The sequence below is a fragment of the Zalophus californianus genome, chromosome 11 (assembly GCF_009762305.2).
Source record: "Zalophus californianus isolate mZalCal1 chromosome 11, mZalCal1.pri.v2, whole genome shotgun sequence".
Classification (NCBI taxonomy): domain Eukaryota; kingdom Metazoa; phylum Chordata; class Mammalia; order Carnivora; family Otariidae; genus Zalophus; species Zalophus californianus.
The window spans coordinates 111194398-111221028 of record NC_045605.1 but is presented as its reverse complement, the minus strand read 5'-3'; the positions used below and the strand labels follow the sequence as shown (position 1 = coordinate 111221028).

Genomic DNA, 26631 nt, shown 5'->3' with positions numbered 1-26631 from the left:
TTTCATTTCTACAGTTTCTTTCCCCCCCAAAATCTGCTCCCCACCCTAAAACTGAACCCACTAGCCAACCAACATGCATGCTACACTTTGGCCGGCTGCTAAAGGGATCAAGGAAGTGCCACCTTACCAAGTATTTAAGACACAAGGCCCACTGTGGCTCTGTAAGCTCACCACACAGTCTCTACAAACGATTAAACTTCACAAAAACAGTTATATCGGTTTTCAAAGATGCCTGGACATGGCTTCCCTCACCAAAATTAAACCACGTCAAACACTACACAACATCAAACATAACTTTCAGGACGAGCCACAAAACAAAATCGTTCACTTGACCACCGGAAGCTACACAAGGTGAGGATAGTGTCAAGTCAATCACAGGACTTCACCTGGGAGGTATTAAGACCTGGAGAGCAACATGATCACTTCCCACGAGAGGTTTTTCAGTATCGATATTTGAGACACTTGCCATGTGTGAAGCCATCTCCTCATGGGCTCAAACACAGCAGCGGAGGGAGGAGCCTGCCAACCAGAGCTGCTAATGAATAGTCACTGACCAGTGGCCTGGCTCATGCTAATCAACTAAAACTTAAATCCCAATAAACAAAGTCCATTTTGGCTTACCTGTTATCTGCCATCTGAATGTTTTGATCTCCTACAAATTAAGAGAGTTGTAACAATTAACATTGCTAAATATTCACAAAGAACTTTCTAGGGTGCTTGTAGCAGTCAGTGGCTATCTATGGGGGATGAGGGTCTACCAGGAGGAACAAGAGGGAACTTTCTGGGGTGATGGAAATGTTTTAGATCTTGAACGCGCCTGCTGGTTTCTTGGATACCTATATTTGTCAAATTCATCAAATCTTACACTTAGGATCTATACATTTTAGTGCATGCACATTTTACTCATTAAAAAAAAACAAAACAACCCAAAAACTCTTTTTGGTGCTAAAACGACCAGAGTTGAGAGTAAGATTAATCAATTCTAATTTGCCTTCTCTCTCTAATGAGCTTCAGCAATAGGGACATATGTCTATGCTACTAAGCCAATTACTTATTTACTTATTTGACAGAGGGAGACAGCGAGAGAGGGAACACAAGCAGGGGGAGCGGGAGAGGGAGAAGCAGGCTTCCCGCGGAGCAGGGAGTCTGATGCGGGGCTCCATCCCAGGACCCTGGGATCATGACCTGAGCCGAAGGCAGACGCTTAACGACTGAGCCACCGAGGCGCCCCTAGGCCAATTATTTTAGAACTATTCAAAGCATTTACTATTGCTTACACTGTATTTCACACTCTAAGTCACAGAAAGATTTTTATTTTATTATTTTTATATTTATTTAAGATTTACTTATTTGACAGAGAGAGACTGAGAGAGCACAAGCAGGGGGAGTGGCAGGCAGAGAGAGAAGCAGGCTCCCTGCTGAGCAAGGAGCCCGATGTGGGACTCGATCCCAGGACCCTGAAATCATGACATGAGCCAAAGGCAGATGCCCCTAGTATTTTTTTTTAAGTAGGCTCCACACTCAGCATGGAGCTCAAGGCAGGGCTTGAACTCATGACCCCAAGATCAAGACCTAAGCTGAGACCAAGAGTCAGATGCTTAACCAACTGAACCACCCAGGCGCCCCAGGAGGATTTTTAAATGTCACTGGTTTTGTATGTTCTATTACCAATACACTGAAGATGGTAACGCTTGTGCAAAAACATGATGTGACACACTCAGTACAACCCCACTTTTACAAGACACATACAACAAAAGATTATCTCCAAATTAGGTCATCTTCTACCTATAAACATTAAAGCTAGGTTCTAGGACATTTACTCCTTAGAAAGAACTTGATATTAGTGACATTTCAAAACCGTGACTCAATGCATAGCTGAAGAGAGGTGGTGATGCTCCTGCATCTCAGACGTCGTAAACACACACCACAGCCTCTTCTCGAGAGCTATCCCAGGCCAACAACTTGTCAATGCTTTATTCTTAGGTATCTGAGCAAAGCTCAAACCCCTCCATCACAGTGCTTCAGGGTGAAACAAAACAACAAAAACCTTTATATTTAAGAAAAATAGATCCAACTGGTATTTATAATCTGCAATTGTTTTGTATTTAACTCAACTGCGTTTTTCTTTGGTGATTCTGTTTTTGCAGATGAAGCCCAGAAGGAGAGAAACAAGGTAACAAATGCTCCAGTGGCTGTGGCCACCCTCCACCTCGCACGCCCGGTCAGTGAGGGCTCTAGAAATTCATCAATGGTCCCCATCACCTGCTGCTGAGCCCCAAGTGCCCCCACACAGAAACCTGAACCCCGAGCCTTTCTAGCCACCCACCCCGACACTGACTCCCAGCTCCCCACAGCCGCAGTATTCCCCCGCTTCCCTTCCGCTCTCCCCCACACTCGATGGGACTTACAAGGCAGGTAAGAGTTCACAGTAACATCTGATGGCAACAGCCTAAGAGCTGCCGTCCGTACATCCCAGTCACCAGCTCTGGAGTCCTGACGGCCTTCCCGACGGCACACCTTTGCTGGTGTCCACGCGAACATCTTCATTTGTGTGCTGGCCCAGCCCCCAACTCCATACCCACACTGCAAGAGGAGGACTGCCACAGCAGGGTTTCCGGGTTACAGAGTATGGACGGATACCTGTTTCGCCGCGACACCAACTCTAATGTGCCTGCACCGTGTGACAGACACATCGGACAGCACCTCACGTCGGCCACATGCACCCTAGCTGCTGGCAAGAGCCTGCTCTTCAGAAGCCACCATCACGGCCAGTTCAGTGGACAGGCTCCGGTTCTCCCCCCTCATCGGTAACACCCAATCAAGCCCCACACCTGAGTCTAACACCTTCTTGACTAGCAAGGGCTCCGTGTGACAGGCACTCTCCCACATCTTCCACCCAACACCAACTCTGCCAAGGAGGCAATGTCCCCGGCGTATGGGAGAGGACACGAAGGCTGGTCAAGGCAAAACGCTTGACCCAAGGTCATCTGCCTGCTATGATGTGGACTTGGGTTTCTGTGAACCTACGAGAAAGGAGACAGACCGAGGCAAGCTTGATGACCGGAAACAGAGGTGACTTGGGAAGAGCACAGGAAGTGTAATTCAGGAGCTACAGGTGAGTGTGCTGAAGGTTCAGGGTGGGGTGCTTTTCTGGCAGAGTATGAGAGGGGAAAATCCAGTTAGGAGCCACACGGCAAGTTCAACAGCTCAAAGGTGGGAAGAGATTCTAGGTGGACACTCACTGGCTGGCAACAGCTTCCATCTTCTCTCAATCAAGCGTTCATGGGAAATCGGCCCGACAGTCCTCAAGTCCGCTGTTTTGATGGCGCATGCGTGAGATTCTCCACTTTACGTAGCCTTCAGTTCCATTTTAGATTCAAATCCTCTCAGATTTCCCCCTCTGATCCACATCTTTCACAGAAGGCCACGTTGATCAACCAATCTGTCTGCCTGTCTGGTTTAGTCAGAGATGTCCGTAGCTGTGAGTGGATGGTGCCCCTCAGAACTAACTGCAGGGACATCCTCAGATGTCTGTCCCTCATAGGAGGGAAACGGCAAGAGGGTATCACACCTCACTTGAACAACAGTCAAGAAATGGGGAATCTCAGTCATGTGTCTCCCAGTTGAGAATTCTTGGGAGCGGAAAAGAACTCTAGTTTGTACATATGTCTGGGAGGATCATACCCAGGGCCAAAAGTCCAATTAACGGCTACTGGCTGGAAAACCTCCTCGACCAGTTTCCCCAGCTGCCCATATTTAATAAGCTGAAAAAGTCCCAGGTCCTGGGGGGCCTGGCTTACTTCAGATCACAGTTTGATATTACCTTTTGTTATTTTTCATTCTTGCATTATTTCCCCCAATTTGTTAACATAAAAACAGCATTCTTCCCCTCCCTGCTGTGTAGGGCGAAGGCGCAGGACTGCGGTTTTGAAGACTACTACTGCGATTGTCTAGCTGGACTTGTTGATATTCAAAAGCTCTAACAGGAGCAGTAAAGTTGTACCACAACCACAGATTCCGAGTTACCTTTACGAGTTCTGCGACCCAACCCAAGAAGGGAACAAGGCTCAGGCAAATCCCTCTCTACTGCAGGGGTATTCGTGGACACCCACCCAAAGTGCTATCCATCTCTGTTACCATGTGCTATTTTAGGACAGTAGGAGAAAACCCCAGATTGGACACGGGCAGTAGGTGGAAGGGTTTTCCTGGTTTCAGCAGCAGGAATGAGGGCAACAACTTCACAGCATCCTTTCCAGGGGGAACGTGGAGTGTATGTTTCTGCCACATAGAAAGAAATAACTAGTGTTTTCTAAAGAGAGGACGCTAGGTAGACCCCTTTGCCCAGATTTTTTTCCCTGGAATGAAAGAGAGGACCTCATGATCAAAAACAGTCATTTACCCTGAAACACATAATACATTATACGTTAATAAAAAAGACAAAAACAGTCATTCACACACAACACGCAGTAACTGGTGCTTTTAGCATCATGGAAGTGGTTATAGGAACGTCTTCAATTTCAATATATTCAATATTCAATATTCACAAGTGAGTCTGGTGGTTGTGGGTGAGATTCCAATAGAAATCTGGGGATCATCCAGGGAGAAGGTTATGTTGAACTAAGTTCCCAGCATTTGCTAGATTTCTGAGCAGTTCCCCACGAGGCACCACTGAAAGGAAGCGCATTGCTCCCCCCTCCCAGCACCCTGTCACGGAGACACAGCTGCGGAGGAGACCCCATGGTCTCGTAGATCCCAGCGGGGAGTATCCTCGTGATCAGGAGTCCGGCACCCCTGGAATCACAAGTGCTTACCGGGAGGCAGCCTCAACTTCTGCCGGTCCTGTCACTGTCTGTGAAACACAGAGAAAGGTCTTGGGTAGGTACACAGACTCGAGTGAGGGTGTTCCTTTATGGGTGAGGAGCACCCAACGGAAGGCTTTCATGTCTGGTGCCAATTTCCCAGAAGGGAGACTATGTACGGCTTCAAAGGCACCAGAGGAAAGCCCTGTTCTCTCTGCTAGAAAGCTTCTGCCATCCTTCCAAGGATAATGGCCAGGCCACCAGTTGGGGCTTTAGCGTTAACTCCAGTGCAAATCCAACAATGAGTAGGGCTGGTGGAATCAAAAAGTGTTTGTAGAGTGGGAACAAAGGAGTGCGTTACCGGCAAACCAAGGCGTGGCAAGGAGGCCAGCAAAGGGACAATTACAACTTTAGACAGCATGACTCAGCTGTTGAGCAACACCAAATTCCGTGAAGGGGGAGGTTCTACAGGCCTGGCCCCAGTATCTTGGGAAGGCTGTCTACTTCCAATGTCATGTATTTCAGTCCTTGAAAATTTCTAGCTTTACGCTACCAGTTGGGGGGCAGGTCCTCTCAGGTTTTGGGACCTTTTTAGACGGCACACATGAATCCAGGAGTCTGTCTCCAGGAACCTGATGGCACCAGGGTTCCTCAGTAACACCTGGTAGGTGCCCTTTCAACAAGGCTGGAGTGAAACTTTATGGAGATGTCTCTTCCAGCAGATTAACTCTCCTGGCTGTAAAGTGTGATGTCTGACGTCTTTTGTCTCTTGGGAGCTCGCTGTGGAAAGACTGCTCTACCCTACCACAGCGTGATTATTCTCACTGGATTTAATTAGACCCTTGCAATACTCAAGTATGTACCAGTTTTTCAGTTGTGGGTCAAAGGAAGCAGGAGCCAAATGCATTAGCTTCCCTGTAATTATTTCAAAAGGTGAGAGTTTATGAATACTGAATGGAGTAGATTAAAGATTTAAAAGAACCAGTCGCAGTACTTTTTGGCCAAGGTATTGGAGGGTTTCAACTAATTTAGTAAATTAGTTCTTTATAATTCTCTTTGAACACTGGCCCACTCCTGAAGTCTGAGGATAAAGAGTGGAAACGCTGCAGAACTGGTCAGATGGCACACACTCACTCGTCCAAGGACTCACTTCCAGTGAAGTGGGTCCCCTGGTTACCACGGTACTCCCCACGTGGGAAAAGCCTTTGCTCAAAGGACTTTAGCTAAGGAAGAGCCAGTAACCTTTCTACATGGAAATGCTCCGGTCCAATGTGAAAAGATGCAAATTATCACCAGAACATCTTTCTATCTGTGAGATGAGGCAAATGTCTGAAATTCATCGGCCAGGCCTCAAACGGTCCACTGGGTAAATGCCAGCCACTGGGGCCAGCTCAGCTCAGGTGAACAAGCAGGACAGCAATTTTTGTAGCCTTCTATTTTCCACCAACACTGATCCATAAACATTATCATTTCTCAGGGGACCAATGGTTTAATTCAGGCATAGTGGTCAATAAGGAAAGCTTTAGGTTTTCTGGAAGGACCAGCTTATTACTGGGTCCAAAGCAGAGTCCCTATTCTTTGTGGTCCCAACAGCCTTCTGATTTCCGACTCTCTTCTCTTGCACAGGCCAGCTGCTACCCTTCCCTGGTTAGCCCCGTAGGTCCTCGCCGGGGGAGGAGTCTTCTGGGCCATGACAGAGGTTTGGTCAATGGATCTCCTAAGGGCAGCATTTCTTACAAGGGCATCGGCGAGGTAGATTCCTTTGGTTTCCGATGAATCAGACTCGCAACAGTTAGAGCTGCTGGTGGCATCCTGGCATCCAACAGATTTGGGGCATAGAAGCCATCTTACTTTCACCTCCACTGGAAGGGAAGAAGCTCTGCTGTTTCCCCTAACATTCCAAAGTCATGGGCCACTCCAAAGGCATACTGGCAATCAGTATCAATGTTTGCGGTCTTGCTTTTGGCTAAAAGGCACATTCAGGTGAGGGCATCTATTTCAGCTACTTTGAGCTGAAGCAGCCAAAGGTAAGGGTCCAGCCTCAATAACCTCCAAACTGTTATCACATACCCAGCAAGAACTCACCACTTCCACAGTTCAGGTATGAGTCTGTCCACCAGGAAAGATCAGTGTGTGTCAGAAGGGTTTCTTATAAGACCTCACAAGAGGTTAACAGTTGATCTGCGAAAGTCAGATAGTCGTGGGGAGTTCCATCAGTGGAAGAGGGAAGAAGGTAGCAGGGCTGAGACTGTTATAGTGAACAAGAGTGATGGGGGGGAGTCAGTAAGAGGACTTGGCAGGAGGAAACAGCTTGCTGAAAAGTACTGGGCGTGGTGTGACTCAAAGAGAGCCTCTAAAAGCCTTGACGCATCCAGACGGTTGAGGAAGATCCCCTATCTCTTCAGTAGCTTTCACTAAGGGTGGTGGCAGGCAGAGCTCTAAGGCAGGGGATGTATCCTCAGGCAGTGGACCTAACTGTTGGCCAGGATAACCTAGGGGTCTGTGACAGCCCCAAGTTTTGGGGTAAGTAGTCTGAGGGCATTCCCTTCCTTCTCATGTACAAAACAGAAAAAGGGTAGCTGATAATCTGGGTGTCTAAGGGTAGGTGGACTTACTACCTTCCTTCAAAGTCTTAAAGGAGAAGTTATATTGGTCATCCCAAACAATGGGATCCAGTTTGGTGTTCTTCTGTATGGCACAAAGGGGCTCAGCCATTAAGAGGTTTGGAATCCAACCGTGACCCAGCCCAAGAAGACCCTGTAATTCACATGATTTTGAGGTACAGAAAGTTTAAAATGCCTTGCAGTCTTTCAGGATCTAGGAGGAGTCCCCGTTCCCAGATTAAATTGTCCTAAATCTCGGACCAGAGGTTTGAACAAATTGCAATTTTTTTGTTTAAGACCTTGTGTTGAACAAGGTCTTTTTGAGAGCAGCCTTTCTGAAGGCAAGCAAAGAAGGAAATCATCTACATAAATGTAGTAAGATGAAACCTCTAAAGAAGCCTGTTATTTAAGTCAGCTGCTATAATCTGTGTGAAGAAAGAACTCTCAGTAAAGCCTTGAGGCATGACTATCCGTGTGTGTTCTCATCCTTCCCAGGTTAAGGCAAAAGGGCTATTATATTTTTAAATACACTGCTATCAAAAGGAATACTAAAAAAAATGCACTGCATAAATTAACTACAGTTAAAAAAAAAAAACAAAAAACCTCCAGTAGGGCTGGATACCAACAGTGTGTACGGATTAGAGACAACAGGGTGGAGGAATTAACAGTGTTTACTGCCTTCACGTGCCGGACCAATCTCCATCCTTGGGCATGGGAATTTTTACGGGTAAAATAGGGATATTTCAAGGACTACTACAAAGGATAAGAGTCCTTATCGTCTTCTAGGATAGGCCTTATGTCCTGATAAGTCCTCTTATTATTTACAGGGTAATGATTTATTCTTGGGAGAGGTCCCGAGGGGTCAATCTGGATATTAATAGGAGGGGCACTATGAATTCTGCCTCAGTCTGTTGAGGATTTTGTCCAAAGAACGGGGGTACTAGGTTTAATAGTGGGGATGAGTCCAAAGTTTGGTCTTCTTTGGTCTGCAGAGTGCAATAAATGGGCTTCAATGTTCCTGAGTACTGGATTTGAAATCAAGGAGTATTTTCCCTTTGGGAAAGAAAAAAATGCAATGTATTTCCCTGGGAAATCTCATCCTAGATAAATGCATGTGAGCCAAATCGCTGAGGAGAAATGGTTGGTAGTCATGCAAAGGTCCCAGATAAAAGGATATGGGCTGAGAAACAGGGACATGTTGTAGTTTATCAGAGACCCCCTCTATCTGCACATATGTATTACTCCAAAGAAGGGACAATTTGGGGTTGAGCACTGACAGAATAGTTCCTGTGTTGAGTGAAACGGTGAGAAAATTCATCCCTGATGTGGAGAGTAGTCTCCCCATCCTAAGTAATTCCCCTCCCACAAGGCTGGGGAATAGTCCCCGTGTGCCCTCAGGGTCCCATCACGGGGGTGGATTTGGCCATTGCCTCTTAGGGGGTTGCAACTACTTGGACTTCAATTTATAGTGAGCCTTTTCCCAGTGGGCATACTGTCTGCAATAATGGCATGGTCCCATAGGACACAACTGCTCTGTGGTCTCCATCTGTGGGAGGCTCAATGCCCGTTCCATAGACGTTACTCCGACTAACAGTGTTAAGCCCCATTTACAACCATAGAATCAAACCCCACCGGGGTGGACTCAACATCTATGGAAAGCCTGGAATTTTCCTTGAAAACAGCTTAGACTCATGGACAGTCATATAACAAACAGTCACAGACAGATTCAGCAGGCTTTTGGGTGAGTGCCTGAAACTTATTCTAGTCCACGGGCTTGGGGAAAGCCCTTGGGATGACTTCATGCAGTCTTTTGGCCATGCTGCCAGCGTGGTCATGCAAAAGGGCTGGTGGCTGGTCTAGTTTAAACCCTAGAGATTATTTTCATCCAGCGCTGGGCCTGACCTTCTCCAACAACCACGTGGACTAACTGACAGAGATCGGAGACCAGGCTGGTAAATCAGGGTTACAATATTAAATTCCTCCACCCATCTACAAGGACTCTCAGTTACCTTGGGGAGGTACTTAATTACAGCCCTAAGCTCAACTTTTGTCCATGGGGTGTAGGCACTTTGGGGTGGTTTAGCAGCATCCTCAGAAGATCTAATTTTGAAAGGAAAAGTTTTTGTTTTTTTTTTTAAAAGATTTTATTTATTTGACAGAGAGAGACACAGCGAGAGAGGGAACACAAGCAGGGGGAGTGGGAGAGGGAGAAGCAGGCTTCCCGCCGAGCAGGGAGCCCGATGCGGGGCTCGATCCCAGGACCCCAGGATCACGACCTGAGCCGAAGGCAGACGCTTAACCAACTGAGCCACCCAGGTGCCCCGAAAGGAAAGGTTTTAATGGGTTAAAGTTGATGAGGTTTCAGTGAAAGGAAGATCAGATAAAGGGGAGGGGTAAGGAGGCCACGAGGGGTATGGAAGGAGGTGGGGAAGTGAGGGTAGGAGGGAACCTTGGCTAGCGCCAACAAAGAGGCCTCTGACACTTTATTTTTATCCATCTTTAGTTGTTTATTTGCTTCAGTCAGTTTGGAAACAATATTTTGTAAGGAGGCAATTTCAGAATCCTGAACACGTTTAGAAACCTCCAGATACCAATAAAAATAACTATCCTACTTGGACTGTTTAATTTTGTAGCCATGGTCTTCTAACTTAGTTGGGAGAAAGAGAAGTCTCAAAAGGCTAAAGGTTCCCCATAATGGCCATCAGAGCCCTCAGTTACCCTTCTTAGTAAGACTGATCCACATAGGCAAAAACAGGCATGAGGGAGGACCATCATTTTTTAAAATAAAACTGGTCAGAGTTCCTGAAAGGGGGACACCCTTAGAACATTTAGATGACTGGGATCCCATTATCAGATTAAGAACAAAAGAAGACTGACAAATCTTGAATAAAGTCTGAGGGTTCAACCAAAAGAAGGGAGAGCTAGATAACGGAGAGACTTACCAAACTGAAAGTTACGGTGACTCGCGGAAGTGAAGAGCACAAAGGGCTCAGATATGGGTACCTTGCTCGATTCTGGGGGTCGTCACTCCTCAGTGGCTGGCTCCTTCAGATGCCACTCCTGACACCATGTAATGTCAACCTAAAAGAAAAGAGGTAAACTGAGGCAAGGTCGAGTTACCAGACCTTGCGTTTCTGTGGGAATAGCAGAGAAGCTGTGATTTGGGACACGCAAACTGCAGTGAGCCACAGAGTGAGCTACAGAACTACTTTGGGGGAAGAGTACAAAAGGGGAAAATCCAATAAAAATATCACCCAGTGAGTCCACTGGCTCAAAGATAAGCAGGAGAGATTCTTGGCAGGTGCTAATTGTAGAGTACATTCTGATCTGTAAATAAGGATCTGTGGGAAATCAGTCTCAGTCTTATTTTTCTGAAAGCGAGTCCATGAGATTCTCCATTTCATTTCCTTTGGTTCCATTTTAGATTAAAATCCTCGCACATTTCAGATCCAGACCCTCCTGACCTTTCCGTACCACCACCAACCACTTCACTTTCTGCTGCCACTTCCACCTGCTTAACTCAAAATGACTGCAGCTGTCCTTGGCACAGATGACAATCAAGAGCTCAGTCGGAGTCAGGACCCTGCAGGGCAGCAGCATCCCCGAGAAGGACACGGTCTAAAAAAATGGCGTAACAATGCTCCTCCTATGCTGTGCACTATGTGGTCCCCGGGCCCTAAGGAGCATCCAGCACAATAGCTATTGAGTGAAGACACGCCCCACTGCGGGACACAGGCCAAAGAGCTTCACCTTCCCGTGGAATGATGCCACTCCAAAGTAACAGATTCCCTTCACACAACGATCCACTTTATTTCCAACTATGTGAAGCCATGCACTATTTAACACTATTTCTGGTGACATGATGACAAAGCAGTTAAGTTAAACCCGACACAACACTTGAGAAAACAAGACAAAGTGCTCAATCAAGGACAGGAGAAGGCCTGCTTACACAACAGGAAAGAGCAAACCCAGGACTCAACATCTAGAACACAGCACACACACACAGTGACCTGGTTCTGAGGCCTACCCCTGCTGTCTCCTAGCTGTGAAACCGGGGCTCCGACACCCACAAACTATACAGGGCCTCCCTAGGGGCTGCTGTGACGACAGAACGACGCGGGCGAGGCGCCCAGCACACGGCCCGCTGCAGGCCTCCTCCGGCTTCCGTAACTGCAACACGATTACACACTGCCCTGCTGCTTGTCAGAGAGCAGCAAATCCAGTTCCTCTCAACAGTTCTCCCTTTATATACCGAAAAATAATCTAGAGTTGGTGACATTATAAACGAGCTAGAGTTCCATTTGTTAATTTTCATGTTTAGCAATCCCGACTAGTTCAAATAGAAAGTTACAAGGAACTACCAAATTTGCAGGTTTGAGAAATACAACCGTCTATTCATTTTAAATGTTGGTATGCTGAAGCCTCATTTGAAGGTCTCCTTCACCTAAATGGCAATCATATTAAAATATGAACAGGCCACCAGACAAAAGAATATTCAGAAATATAAAAGAATACAGCAGTTCAGGTCTCTCCCAGGACTAACAACTTCCACTGAGTCTACAATTCTTTTTTTTTTTTAAAGATTTATTTATTTATTTATTTGAAAGAGAGAATGAGAGAAAGCATGAGAGGGAAGAGGGTCAGAGGGAGAAGCAGACGCCCTGCTGAGCAGGGAGCCCAATGTGGGACTGGATCCCGAGACTCCAGGATCATGACCTGAGCCGAAGGCAGTTGCCCAACCAACTGAGCCACCCAGACGCCGAGTCTACAATTCTAAATTTGGATTGGCATGCAAATTTCCATGATTATACAAATAAATGTTTTGCTTTTATTTATGTAAGATACCTCACAACCCTACTTATGGATTTTTAACCCAAACAAAAAAATTGTTTTCATGGGGAAAAATTTTTAGTTTTTGTGGCAAATTATCCACTATAACTAAATTCCTAATTTAAAAAACATTCTATAGGGGCGCCTGGGTGGCTCAGTCAATTAAGCATCCAACTCTTGATCTCAACTCAGGTCATGATCTCAGGGTGAAGAGTTTAAGCCCTGGGTTGGGCTCCATGCTGGATGTGGAGCCGACGTGAAACACACACACACACACACACACACACACACACACACACACACACACACACACACACACACACACACACACACACACACACACACACACACACACACACCACTCAGGGTGAAGAGTTTAAGCCCTGGGTTGGGCTCCATGCTGGATGTGGAGCCGACGTGAAACACACACACACACACACACACACACACACACACACACACACACACACACACACACACACACACCACTTAGTCTATAGCTAGAGTAAGCATATAGTTTCAAACTGGGCCATTTCTAAGAGACACACACACACACACACACACACACACACACACACACACACACACACACACACCACTCAGGGTGAAGAGTTTAAGCCCTGGGTTGGGCTCCATGCTGGATGTGGAGCCGACGTGAAACACACACACACACACACACACACACACACACACACACACACACACACACACACCACTTAGTCTATAGCTAGAGTAAGCATATAGTTTCAAACTGGGCCATTTCTAAGAGACACACACACACACACACACACACACACACACACACACACACACACACACACACACACACACACACACACACACACCACTTAGTCTATAGCTAGAGTAAGCATATAGTTTCAAACTGGGCCATTTCTAAGAGACTAAGTAGGAGTAAACTGGGGAATGTGGTCATCCTTCACATAACCAAAATTTTCATACGTTATCTACCTTTAGTCAAAGGTCCTCAATATCTTCCCATGAAATAACTGAATAACTAAAATTAAGTTAAATGTAACCCAATGCCTCTGTAAGACTTCAGAATTGCATTACAGTCTATAATTTTTATTCAGTGAAGGTGGTGTTAATGACATGGTTCACATAAAAGTCTAAGGGATGGTGATCCTACCCTATGAACCTAAGATGTCTCATCAGCCCTGGCATATAGGTCCAAGTCCTCCAGGAGTACCGGATCCTGTTTTAGCTTAAGACCACATCAGAAAGGAGAAGAACCATCTAGTCTAAGAAGGAATCAAGATACCCCCTGCAAGAAATCCCCACGTTTCCACTCACAAAACCTGGCCAATATATGAAGCCCTGGGACAGTCCAGATCTCATTTATATTGCCCTGACAGATTTTTTTATCTAGCCTATCATTGTGTTCCTTAGCATTAGAGGGTAATTGTGTTGGATCCAGTATGCAAGTAAGCAAGCAAAGACATGTCTAAAGTAAACAACCAAATAACTTTTGCAAGTTTCTAAACTAACGTAAAGTGTCCTTGTTAACTATGCTTGTTCTCTTAGCAAAGAGTGCCCAGGTCCTAAGCTCCTAAAAGTCTTGAAGTTGGATTCAAACTAATTTCGATCGTATATGTTAACTGAAAATCTAATACATGTTTTTCCTTTCTCTTTGGACATTTATAAAATTTTTAACTGAGAAATCATACATAGGGGTGCCTGGGTGGCTGTTGGCTGAGTGTCCGACTCTTGGTTTTGGCTCAGGTCATGATCTCTCAGGCAGTGAGATGGAGTGCATGTCAGGAGGCAGCTTGAAGATTCTCTCTCTCTCTGCCCGCCCCCTCGCACGGGCATGCTCTCTCTCAAATAAAATCTTTAAGAAAAATAAAAAAAATAAAAAAATCACACATATGTTTACAGATGCACTAAGATTGGAGAATAGTTCATTACTACATGTAAGTATTAGATAAGGGGGATCGTTACTTTTGCATGTTTTAAACTTTCTATTACCATGTTTAAAGGAAAAAAAAAAAGGATGCGTAAACAGTGCAAGTTTCCCACTGAAGAACAAGTTCCATGAGGGCAGGGAGCTGTCTACTTGCTCAACGCAGCAATCCCTGGAGCCAGCACAGGACTTGGCAGGACCCAGCGGCCAGGCAGTCTCTGCTTTCCTCACTCACTGCTGTGGGCTCAGAGCCCACCCCTGCCTGCGCACAACATGGCATCAGGGACTCCACACACACACCTTAGTCTCTCCCATGGAGTTTGTGAACACACAGAGCAAGTTGTGTCTGCTTACAAGATCTAACTGCCACCAGACAACAGTGGACCATCTCTTCAGAAACTTGCAAGAGACCAAGCCCTCAGTTTTCTGGAAGAAAATAAAAAATGCATTTCCTTTCCTTAACCAAAAACTCTATTTTTACTCAGGGCAAAGTAGCTCTTCATTGCTACATCTCCAGTTTCCTCTTCCACTCTCTTCTCTGCAATTCATTAGTATATGACTAAATGAGGCAAACATTTCAAAATTGCCCTTATCCAGTATTTAAAAGTCTTGTCACTCTGTAAGGTCTTCCCTCTTCACCTTATTTAAAAATCACAAATGGGGTGCCTGGGTGGCTCAGTCGGTTAAGCGTCTGCCTTTGGCTCAGGTCATGATCTCAAGGTCCTGAGATCGAGCCCCATGTCGGGCTCCACACTCAGCTTGGAGTCTGCTTAAGATTCTCTCTCTCTCCCTCTGCCCCTGACCCCTGCTCTCTCTCTAAATAAAATCTTAAAAAAAAAAAAAAAAAAAAATCACAACCATCCAAGTCCCTACTCCTCTACTTTTCTTCTCAAAAGCACCTACCACCATCCAACTTGTTTATCTGTCTCCCACCACGAAAATATACGAAGGCAAGGCCCTTTGTTTTGTTCAGAGCGATACCCCAAGTACCTAGAACTATGCCGAGCACAGAGAGGTTCATGAAAGAATGAATGAATAGATACAAGGCATTGAAAGCTATTTTCCTACACATACGCAATGTTTTAAAGTGTAATACTTACAAATGCATTCTTATAACCTTTGTACGTAAATGTTTGAGGTGTACAGTCAATCTCTCTACCACAAAACTGATGGAAATCATCTCCTCTTGTTTGAAACAGTCTTTTGGATATATTAAAATGCACAGTACATAAAGTCAGGAACCCAGACCGGAAGCACATTTAGTTTCAACAGCTGGCAGAGTATACTTCTAAGAGGAAATTTAAGGCGACACAGTGAGTGGTCAAGATCAAAAAGTATAGGTCACAAAGTGCTCTCTTATAGTCTCCTTACTACAAAAACACACTGCCTCTCCTGTTACTAAATACTCACGGAATTAAAATTAAATGGCAGGGGCGCCTGGGTGGCAAAGTTGGTTAAACAACTGCCTTCGGCTCATGTAATGATCCTGGAGTCCCGGGATCAAGTCCCGCATCGGTCTCCCTGCTCAGTGGGGAGTCTGTTTCTCCCTCTGACCCTCCCCCTTCTCATGCTCTCTCTCTGTCACAAATAAATAAATAAAATCTTTTAAAAAATTAAATTAAATGGCAAAGGAAAGCAGCCCTGCCTTCTCTGAAGAGGACAGGGTAGAAAACCAACGGCTGTCAAATGAAAACAAATCTATGTCATCACAAATCTACTTCTTAAAAATTTCCTAGCAGTCGAACACAAGATTCTTCACTGCGTATTGATAAGGGTCTCCCACGGGATAAGGACAAATTCCCCACCTGCAGTTTGGGGACACAAGTACTTGCTAAATAAAGGAGGAGCGACCACACAAAGTAAGGGAAGCCCGGATGACAGTGACTTCCTGTGAAGACCCTGTTCTGGCCACTTGTAAAACCTCCCAGTGGCAGAATGGTCAAGCTAGGTAATTACCACCCGGGTCACCATGGATGCCTAAACACATTTCCACTTCAAGTAAGCACCTCTGAGGCAGCAATTCCAGACCAAACCCCCCAGAAACTCCTCACTGCTGTCTCATCATTCACACCCGGCCATCAGGGCCAGTGCTGGATGCCAGCAATATGGGGTTCTGCCTATTTCACATAGCTGGTGGCCAGAGGCCTTTGGGAATTTATATCACCCTCCTGCCCACAGATACTACATACTATTGTTCCAACACAAACAAATTTAGATTCTCTGGCAAAATTTCTGGCAATACAACATAAGCTTCTGAAAACAGTTTTAAAACATCTTTAAAAAAATGTGGACAACAAAGAGAAAGCAAGAAAAAAAACTCTAAAGTAATTCTACACTCTATTATACCATTTATACATTCCCATTTGCGGTCACCTCCGCCTAATACTGAAAGACTTACCCTCAACCACTCAAGAAAAGAAAAACGTTGAAGACGTCAATCACAACACTGGCTGGTCAGCACTGCAGATACAGGAAACTGATATGCTCCCAGCACCGAGGGGCTGCTAAAACCCGGACAGGCTAACCGAAACACCGTCATTAGAGATTCAAATACAAATTCACACACCGTAATGACAAACACACCCCAACTCTGTGGACTTCATCTCTACAGAATTATGAACTACCTCATACAGATAAAAATCTCTACACTCAAAATACCACAGAAGAGTCTGGTAATCCACACAGCCGATCCACACAACTAAAAAAATGTCTGTACATATTTTGAGGACAATAATCCTAAAGCAGAAGTAAACTTTTCAGGATTCAGTTTACTGACACCATCAAAACAAATGATTAAATTAGCTAAAGTAAAGAATCCAATCTCTCCAATCACTATTCTATAATCGTTTTGAAAAATAATGCAAAATTCAGGAATGCATTTAGATGTTACTTTATGACACAGAGGTACAAATAAACTGCAGTATCACTGGTAAACCAAGAAAAAAAAAGACTGCAAATAAATGTGTAACAACAGGTATTTCGGACAGCGCTATGCTGTTGGAATAACTACTGTTTTACATAAATATTTTGAGAACAATTATTTTCATCATACCAGAAGAAGCAGCCTTAAAATTCCAGTTAAAATATTCCCTGAGTGGGACGCCTGTGTGGCTCCGTCGGTTAAGCCGCTGCCTTGGGCTCGGGTCATGATCCCAGGAGATCAGCCGGGAGCCTGCTTCTCCCTCTGCCTGCCGCTCTCCCTGCTTGCGCTCTCTCTCTGACAAACAAATAAAATCTTAAAAATAAATAAATAAAATGTTCCTAAGTAATCTGCCAATCTGCCTACTTTATCTACAAAATGAGCCCCTTTTGTCACCATGATGTTGTAAGAAATTAAACTCTGCCAACCGTATTTCTATTGACCAAAAAGGTCTGATCTTCCCCTGATCCTCTGAAATCTCGCACTAGGAACATTTACCTCAAAAGATGAACGAAAAAAAATTCCTTACCCGGAAACAAGTAAAAAAGCAGCTAGTAAATGGAGAAACTTCACGCGCGCCCGGGTTTCACCTCCCTGGCAACGGCACACGTCCCGCTTCATCCCTGGATTGGCTCCCCCTCCTGCCGCCGCCCGGCTCTCGCTCGAGCTCACTGGACGTCTGCAGATTATTTCCTGCACCAGCCATCACTCACGGCAGGCTGAAATAATTTCCAGACTCTACTGGGGGACGCATTTAGCGACCGGTAAGGATCCCAGAAGTCTTGAGCGGGAAGCGATCGCCGGGCTCAAACCCTCCCGGGGGGGGGGGGGACCCAAGCTGGGCTCCGCAGAACTTTTTTCTCCCCCTCTGCAGAAGCAGGAACGCCGGGTCAGGTCCGAGCCGCCGGCGCCTGCACGCAAGCGGTGCCGCCTCGGACGGACCGTGGTCACTGGCCGGCCAGCGCCTAGGGCCTCCCGAGCAGTGGGCCCGGAGGACACCAGGTACCGGGTCATTACGAAACCAGAGAGCACGTGCGAGGAGGCGAGCCGCGCCCCCGCGGTGCACCCCGGCCCGCGTCCGTCCTTCCGCCGCACAGCCGGCACTGCGGGGGGGCGGTGCCGGACCCACGACTCCCCACTCTCGGAGCCTAGCACAGCGCACACCCGCAGCAGCGCGTCCCGGGGACACCACCCTCCCCCACCCCCGGCCGACGGCCCGCGGGCGCGGACGGGCGGGTCTTATCGCGGCCACACGGTCCTCCGCTGGCACGCGGCGGGCGCGCTCAGAAAAGCGAGCCCCGGGCGGACGGCGGCTCGGCAGCCCGGTGAAAACGCACCGCCGTGGGCGCCGCCGGCGTCTCGGGGCTCAAAGACGAACGTGGAACTTTGCCGTCTCCGTCCCCGTCCCGGTCCCGAGGGGCGGCCTCCCCGCAGGCACAACCCCGCGCCCCGAAAACAAAGGGGCCCCGCGGCGACCGCTCCCCTCGGGGTCACGGCCAGCCGGGCAGACCGCCACGCGGAAACAAAGCGCCTCCTGACCTTCAGGGCCGCGCCGGGGAGGGGGCCGGGGCGGGGGGGTCACCCACGGCCGCCCTCTCCCCGCCGCCCGCCGCCGCCCGCCACCCCGGCCTCCCCGCCGGCCTCCCCGCCAGCCCGGCTGCCGCCCCGCCCCTGCCGCCGAGGCCTGCTCCCACGGCGGCCCCGGGCCTCGCGCCCGCCGCCCTGGGCCCCCGCTGCCCCGGCTCAGGGCCCTGGCCGGCCGCCCCAGCGCGCCGTTACCCGGGCAAGCGCCTCGCGTCCACTCCTCACGCCTCCTGCGGCTGCGGCAGCGGCGGCGGCAGTGGCCTTGCTCGCTCCAGGGGCTGCGCCGCCGTGGCCGCCAACAACACCGCCTTCCATTGGCCGAGGCCCCTCGCCCCGCCCTCCGTAAGCAAGACGGGCTGTGGTTGGGCGGGCTCGGCGCAAGTCAAATACGCTCCGGCGCCGCCGGCGACGACCAGTCAGAGGCCGCGATGGTGGGGGACGTCACGCTGCGTCGCGCTCAGGCCCTCGAGCCGTGTGCAAATACGGGCGTGTGACGTCTGCGGCAGCGCGCGCTCGCGTTCCTTCCGCCTCTTTAAGGGGCCGGGGCACGCGGAGGATACGTGGAGGGCACCTGCCGCCGCCCGCCGCCCGCCGCCCGCCCTCTGACCCCCCATCCCGAGCCCGCGGTGCTCTTCCAGTTCGGTGCCATCTGCAGTAACGGGCGCGCGGACCCCGCAGACTTCCGGCGACCCCACCGCCCATGCCTCTGGCGTCCTCAAATCCCGGAGTTCCGCCTATGGGCTTCGCCCTCGGTCCCGCCTTCTCGCGCACCCGCGTCCGCGCACACCGGGCTGTCAGCCTGGCTCCGGCCTGAGCAGAACCCCCTCCCCACCCCCCCGCACCCATGAGGCCCAGAGGTGCGGGCCCTGCCGCCGGGCTGGGGTACCAACCACAGCCTCATCACATCACAGTTTGTAGAAAAGCGTTGAATTAACAACTGGAGCAAGATGACAGTTGGGTTGGAAAGCCATGCGCCCCAGGCCCGGGTTTCCTGAGGTTCTTCTTTTCTGGGCTGCATCTGCAGTTGGGGGGGGGGAGGTGTTTCGTGATTTTTGTCTATTTTTTCAAAAATGGTGCCTGGGTCAGCAGTGCCCATGGGCAGGCGGTGGTGGTGCACACTGTGAACCTGGGGTCACTTCACTGAGTTGCCCTGAAAGAGGGCCAGGGGTGCCCAAAGCCTTTCTGTTTGTAACACGTTGAGAATGCGGTTTTATTTTCCTGTGGCTGCCACACCGCGAAGTGCCACCAACCGGGGTGCTTAAGAAAACACAACAGAAATTATGTTCTCGAGGTTCTGGAGGCCAGAAGGCAGAAATCCAGGTGCCAAAGGACTGGGCTCCCTCTGAAGACTCCAGGGAAGGGTCCTTCCTTGCCTCTTCCAGCTTCTGGGGCCCCAGGCCGTCTTGGGCTGCAGCCACGTTCCCCACCACCACCCCTGCCCCCAGGCTTTGTCTCCATCCTCACTTGGCCTCTCCTGTGGTCACTACATTAGGACTACTGTAGTGGCCTCATTTTAACTCGATCACATGTGCAGAGAACCTTTCTTCACGTGTTAAGTGCATAAGTAACCAGGAGCTGGGGCTGAATTCCTTAGGGGGCTGCCATTCGGCTCACAGCACACAGTGAGGTGTGCCCCGTTAGTCATCCTGGACAGCAGGCTGTGCGGTGCAGAACAGGAGTAAAAGGGCAAGTGTTCCTGGGTCAGACCCCTGGGGCCAAATCCCTGACCTTCCCAAATATAGCTGGGTGTCCCTGACAGCCTGTGGCTCAGTTTCTCCATCTGTCAATCATGGGCACTTGTAGTCCCCATTTCACAGGTTTGCTGGAGAGTTAGAACACTGGCGCGCGGAACAGCCTGATGCGGGTGTGGACTGTTCCGAAGACCCCACCCCCCGCCGAGGGAGGGGTCTAAATGCCTGAGGACAAGGGTGGGTGGGGGTCTTAGAGCTGGAGCCTGGGCCCTTCCTTTTGCCCCTGCTATGAGGCTCTCCTAAGTCTGTCCTATGAGTGGCTTAGCCTGCACCATGCTCCAGACAACAAATGGTCCCCACAGGCCCCGGTGCTCAGAATGACCAGGAGCAGCCACTGTGGAGCCTGCATCCCGAGCCACCCTCTGAGGGGCCAGAAGCGCCACCTCCTGGGTCCACCAGTGGCCCAGACTCTGCTTGGAGAAAGCAGCCCAGGCGTGGGCACCATGACTGTATTTCGCCCCCCAATACAGCCATAAATGGATTGACTTACATGAAGCGTTAAGTCATAGCAAATGTATTTTCCTGTTAAAGGGAACAAAGGAACGGGCGCCTGGGTGGCTCAACTGGTTGGGCGACTGCCTTTGGCTCACGTCATGATCCCGCAATCCCGGGATTGAGTCCCACATCGGGCTCCCTGCTCGGTGGGGAGTCTGCTTCTCCCTCTGACCCTCTTCCCTCTCGTGCTCTCTGTCTCTCATTCTCTCTCTCGCAAATAAATAAAATCTTTAAAAAAAAAAGGGGTTTCTTGCACGTACTTGTCACAGGTGAATTAATATACTTTCCAAAAAAAATTTCGGGCGCCTGGGTGACTCAGTTGTTAAGCGACTGCCTTCGACTCAGGTCATGATCCCGGAGTCCCGGGATCGAGTCCCGCATCGGGCTCCCTGCTCGGCAGGGAGTCTGCTTCTCTGACCCTCTTCCCTCTTGTGCTCTCTCTCTCATTCTCTCTCTCTCTCAAAAAAAAAAAAAAAAATCTTTAAAAAAAAAAATTTCCACCCCACCCCATCTTGTTCCAGAAGGTTCTCCTGCAGCCTGTGGGGCACTGAGGACACTGCTCAACAGCCTACCCGAGGGGACCTGCCGGGGGGGGCAGGGGCTGTGACTCTGACGGAGGCCCCTCAATTCACTGCCCCCCCCCAGGCCCCCTGTCTCTCCCTCCAAGCGGCCAGGGCGTAGGCCAACCTCCTGCTCACCTGTTCCTGAGGCAGCACAGCAGGGCTGGCATCCTTCCTGGAAGACGAGAGGATTTCCTGGTGGCGTGCTTTAAAAGACATCTGGTCATGAAAAGTTTCACGCAGAAAAGCGGAGAGGATGATGTCGGGACAGAGGCCACCGCTCAGGCCGTCTCCAGGCCGGTGTGCTCAAACCCAACAAGGCTCCCGCGTCCTGCGTCTCTGCCATTCTGGTCGGCCTCCTCCTCCCGGCACAACACCCCGGCACCGGGGCCCCTGGATGGCCCAGCAGCCCGGGCGTCCCAGAGCCCGGTTGCTCCCCGGCGGCACCCCTGACTGCGCCTTTGCCCGTGAACGGGAAGTGAGACGCACCGCCTCGCTCCTCTGGCATCACCCCTGCCCAGATCCGGATCCTGTGCTTGTCCCCCTCTGGGCGATGCTGAGACCCAGGGCTGGGGCAGGAGGGGGGCCCGCAGAGTCTGGCACCATAAGGTGACACGCACATCTCCCCTGGCCCCCATGACCTACGAGCCACCTGCAAGGTGACACCTTGGCACCTGCTGTGACCGGGGAATGTCGGCAGCCGTAGGCCTGTCCTAGATCAGGTGCTGCACTCGGGTTGGCGAACGGGGGCTTTCTGTGCGTAGCATCCCGTCAGTTCTGTTAGCGGGTGCTTTCCGCTGGGGCCGCTGGGGGCCCGAGTCCGGTTCCCATACGCCCTGTGGAGGCAGCCTCAATTCTGCCGTGGAGAAGTAACTAAGTCCGCCCAGTAAGAAGTGGATGCAAACTCCACGTCCAGGGGGGACAGATTATTATTTCTTGGCTTCCTTCGCTTCTGAAAATAAGTATACGTGCCCAGATTTCAATCAATCCTTGCTTTCAAGACTCAAGTTGTCCCCACCTCGGCCGGTGGAAGCTCCCAAGGCGGTTTTATGTTGCAGGAGAGATTCCCAAGATGCTGAGGGCCAGTGGGGTCCCGTGTGCCCTTGTGAAAGGTCCCCCCCACGGTGCCATCGTGCCGGCCAGAGCACAGAGCCGCGGCCCGGAGCCCCCCACAAACACAAGCCCCCCACACTCTGTTCCTACAGGTCTAGCACATCAGGAACGTCACCGACATGGAATCATGCAGTATTTGCACCAGCACGATGCCCTTCTGATTTGTCCCCTTTCTGACATGACCTCCTTGGTCCTTGAGGGCTTCCCTTTGGGGACAGATGGCTTGGGGTGTCCTGGTACTTCTGCTCTAGACCTGGAGCGGGCCCCCCTTCTCCAGGGAGAGGGGTGGCACTGAGCCCCGAGTCTGGCTCTCCGGGGACCCCCAGCAGCCGGGTTTGCCCTCTGTCTCCACAGCCAGGAAGCCCCGACTATTTGAAAGTGGATTTGAAAGTACATGTTGTTGTTTCTAATTCATATTTGGGAGTATTGTGGCTTTCCTTAACTCCTTCGCTTTTACACTTGTATTTTTTCTCTTACGTTAACATTTGGGTTGCTGCTGTCAATAGAGTGTTTGCTTGGTCCCCCAATAGAGTTTCACAACAATGCCAACGACCAAACACTTGAATGAACCCTCACTTCTCTGCACTTTTTGACCTTAGCGTAAACCCGTGGCAGACGCAGAGCAAAGCAGCAAGTCCCTGCACCAGCAGAGGCCACCATGATGTTGCCAGGCCCTCGCCCTGTTCTGGAACCTCGCCACCGCACCCCGGGGAGCGTGGCGGGCGTCTGGGACGGCCTGCATGCCGGGAGGATGGCAGCAGTCACGCTATGTGACCTCTGAGGTTACATCCCAAAAGGCACCGGACCGACCGAGAGGCACCAGGGAGGGTAGTAAGGCAATGGCTGCTTTCGGCCACTAAGTTTTGGGGTGACCTACCCGGAACGAGTTTGTTTCACTGAGTTTTGGGGCCTTGTCATCTTACTGGTTTAATGTTTGTATGCAAAACGTTTACAAGGCTGAGAGGTCGGGGGTCTCAACACCAGAGCAGGCCCCCTTGTTTCATGAGCACGTGCTCCCCGTGCCTGCAGTACCACCAAGTCGCACAGGCGGCTGTCCCACCGGCTCCGTGAACAACACTGCAGCAAGTGGGGTGTCTCTCGGAGTCTCCTACCAGAGGGGTCATGGGGACAAGGGCTGAGGGTGCCCACAACCAGACGGGGCCCGCTCCCCCCGGGGACAGCGTGGCTCGGCGCTGCCGTCACGGCCCGGTGAGACTCGGACAGCGTGTCCCGACCTGACAGCCCAGCACCAGCACCTCTGTCCTCTGCCGTCACAGGGCTGACCCGGCGCCTGCCTTCTGCAGGGCTCTGCTCGCACCCTCACCAGGCAAGGCAGGGAAGCTCGTCCGAGGCGGGGCGCTCCCCACGCTGGGACCTGGTGACAAACGCCGCCCCGCTGTGTGTGCCGCGACCTCCCCCCCTTATCTCAGCAGGCAGCCGTGCGGACGTGGGTAGGGTAGGGCAGGGCAGGGCAGGGCACGCCTGCTGAGCCAGCCCTTGGTCGTCCCTGGGGCGTGGGTGCCGCAGGATCGCTGCGGTGTGTCTACTCCTCAGAACCAGAGGGCCCGACCGCGCAGCCTTTGTGTGCGGTGTCAGCGGGCTTGCCAGTTTGAGCCTGTCTTTTTCCTACTTAAATACCTCCAAAAGCACCCAGACACCAGAGATTAGCCGATAGCAATCTGCACGGGGCAGAAATTTCTCGGCTGGCTGAAGCAGCTCCACTGACCCGAGCACTGAAGCCGTGACCTGCTGAGCCAGCAGCCCCGAGCAGGCCCCACACAGGCGCTGGCCGTGAGCTCGACGGCACACAGGACGCCCAGCCTCGCTGTCTGGAAACATTTATTACTGAAGTCTTGGCGCCGAAGATGGCGTGGGCCTCTGTGAACGGAGTCCTGGTCTCAGGACCCGAGCACCGCTGTAAACAGGATCAGAACACGGGGCACCGTCACTAAGGATGCAGACAGAAAGTCAGGCCACCGATGGCTTCAAGCTCAGTCCCCACTGTTTTGTTGGAAGCTTCCATTTTGCACCATTTGCAAATACTCCTTGTAGAGCTTCTCCTGAGCTTCAAAGAGCTTCTTCAGCTTCTTGGCTTGCCCTTTGCTCAACTCCTTGCCTTCAGTGTCATGTGTGGGCAAACCCTGAGAACACGGAGAGCACAGGGTCAGCAGGGCGCGCCCAACCCCCCTCTTGGAGCCCATGGGCTCAGCCCCAGGACACGCCTGGGCGGGGACTCACACATGCTCCGCTGTAGCGCACCCCCATGGCGGTGCCTCTCCCGGCCGCTGAGGAGTGAGCAACCGGCTGGGGGCACCCTCCCACCTGGGGGCGAGGCCACTGACCCCCCCCTTTGGGTCAACGTGACTCAGTTCTGATAGGGCTGGCAAAAAGGAAAGCAGCAAATACGTATCAGAACCAGTAAGGAAGGGTCTGGGGACAGTGCCACGGCCTCCCTGCCACACCTCTGGCCAGCCTGGAGGGAGGCCGCCCTGGACACTTGGGGCGCCTCCCGCAAACTGCACCCCAAACAGAAAAGCTGCTTGTCCAAGGCTGGAGGTCCCCATCACCCCCAATTTAGCATTCTAACAAGGTTCTGAAAAGAAAAAAAAGAGAGAGACTCTTACGTTTTCATCAAACTTGGAGTATTTGTCACTTTCCAACAAGAACATCTCACTGGGTGGGATCTTCATCCTGGCCAGCTTCGCTGCCTGGGACACAGAGCCCTGGTCACCGCAGCCCAGCCGCGCGCGGGGAAGGCCTGACCGCGCGTCGCCCCCAGCCCAGCCCCGGGACTGAGAGGGTGACAGAGGACGGGTGGAGCAGTCAGAGGGGCGACAACTCAACACGGAGCGTCCTGCTTGTCCTCCAGGAACAGTGGCAAGGCCGTCTGAAGCCATCACAGCGGCACGGAGCCCAGGGCTGCCCGGGGCGGCTCCGCACCCGGCCTCTCCCTCTCCAGGGCCTCGGGCCTCCCTGCACTCGGGGCGCCCTGTGGGGCTGTGTGGCGAGGCCGGGAGGGCACTGCAGTTGGCACAGACAGAGCGGGGACCTGGCCGGGCCCCAGGGAGGCACAGAGAGTGGGACACGGGGTCCGAGTGTCCCCTTCCGCCTGGGCAGGCGCAGGCCCCACACAGACAGCTGCTTACCTCTTGCCCCCGTTTTCTCCTGGCGGCCTCCTCCTTCTTCTTCCTCTTCTCGTCTTCAACCTACAGGAGCGGAGGGGGCCCCATGAGCCAGGGAGCCGGCCCCCCATTGCCCTCACCTGGACACCGACCTAGCCACCCCAGGGGGGGCGGGGAGCCCTCCCCATTAGGGCCTGGGGAGACTCTCAGCGGCCCGTGTGGGCGCCGGGCCCCGCTCCAGACATGCGGAAGCAGAGAACGGCACACACGAGGTCTGGGGCCCGGCAGACGCGAAGAAAGGAGCAGTGAGCCGAGCTGGGGCGGGGGGGCTCCGTTGGGTGGGTGAGCAGGGACAGCATCGAGAGGGGCTACAGAACGTGGGGGAGGAGGGCAGGGTCAGCAGGGACCAGGCCGCGCAGCCTGGGCCAGGGAAGGAGCCGGGGTTAACTGTGTGGGTGAAGGGCAGTGGGGGGTTGCCGGAGACAGGCTGGAGGCCAGGAGCCCACCCCCGCCTGCAGTCAGGGCAGGGCTGGGGGGGGCACCCTGGCAGCTAGGGGAGGGGAGGGGATGCCCAGCCTCGGTGCTGGGGGGCTCCCGTTGAGGGGAGGTGCAGGGCCCGAGCTGTACCACCGCTGACAGGAAGGAGCCACAGCTTTGGGGAGTGGAGTCACGATGCGCTCATGGACATCCTAGGTTTCGGGGCTTCCTGGTCAGCTAAGCTGTCAGGTGGGCGGCGGGGTACAGGTAAGTGTGGGGCCAGAGAATCGTGGTACTCGGTGAGGGCAGGGCAGGGCCGGTGCAGCGGGGAGTGGAGCGAAGTTCCCCGCAAGCAGGGGCCACGGGCTCGGGAAAAGCAACCACTGGGGCAGAGGAGGCTGGCTGGGAGTGCGCAGAGAGGCGGCCTGGTACGGGCTCGGTGGCTGCTTTCTTGGT

The 26631-nt window shown here is 51.3% G+C and overlaps 2 protein-coding genes across 7 annotated transcripts in view; both read right to left on the bottom strand.

Moving 5' to 3' along the window:
- Window positions 1-18985, bottom strand: part of NAP1L4 (nucleosome assembly protein 1 like 4) — a 45759-nt gene extending 26774 nt beyond the window's left edge. For 2 of the 3 annotated variants that reach the window (XM_027578419.1, XM_027578417.1), the window contains exons 1-3: window positions 18853-18985; window positions 10345-10483; window positions 622-652 (exon numbers count right to left, since the gene is read on the bottom strand). In XM_027578419.1, the coding sequence (XP_027434220.1) occupies window positions 622-635 (14 nt within the window). In that variant the 5' untranslated portion in view covers window positions 636-652; window positions 10345-10483; window positions 18853-18985. Of the gene's footprint in view, window positions 1-621; window positions 653-10344; window positions 10484-13917; window positions 14065-18852 lie in introns of those variants that run through there. The other variant, XM_027578418.2, reaches the window with a different exon arrangement.
- Window positions 18986-24397: 5412 nt separating this feature from the next.
- CARS1 (cysteinyl-tRNA synthetase 1) overlaps window positions 24398-26631 on the bottom strand; it is a 46058-nt gene continuing 43824 nt past the window's right edge. For 3 of the 4 annotated variants that reach the window (XM_027580091.1, XM_027580089.1, XM_027580092.1), the window contains 3 exons: window positions 25723-25782; window positions 25201-25284; window positions 24398-24717 (listed from right to left, as the gene is read on the bottom strand). In XM_027580091.1, coding sequence (XP_027435892.1) covers window positions 24568-24717; window positions 25201-25284; window positions 25723-25782 — 294 coding nt within the window. In that variant the 3' untranslated portion in view covers window positions 24398-24567. The remainder of the gene's footprint in view (window positions 24718-25200; window positions 25285-25722; window positions 25783-26631) is intronic. The other variant, XM_027580088.2, reaches the window with a different exon arrangement.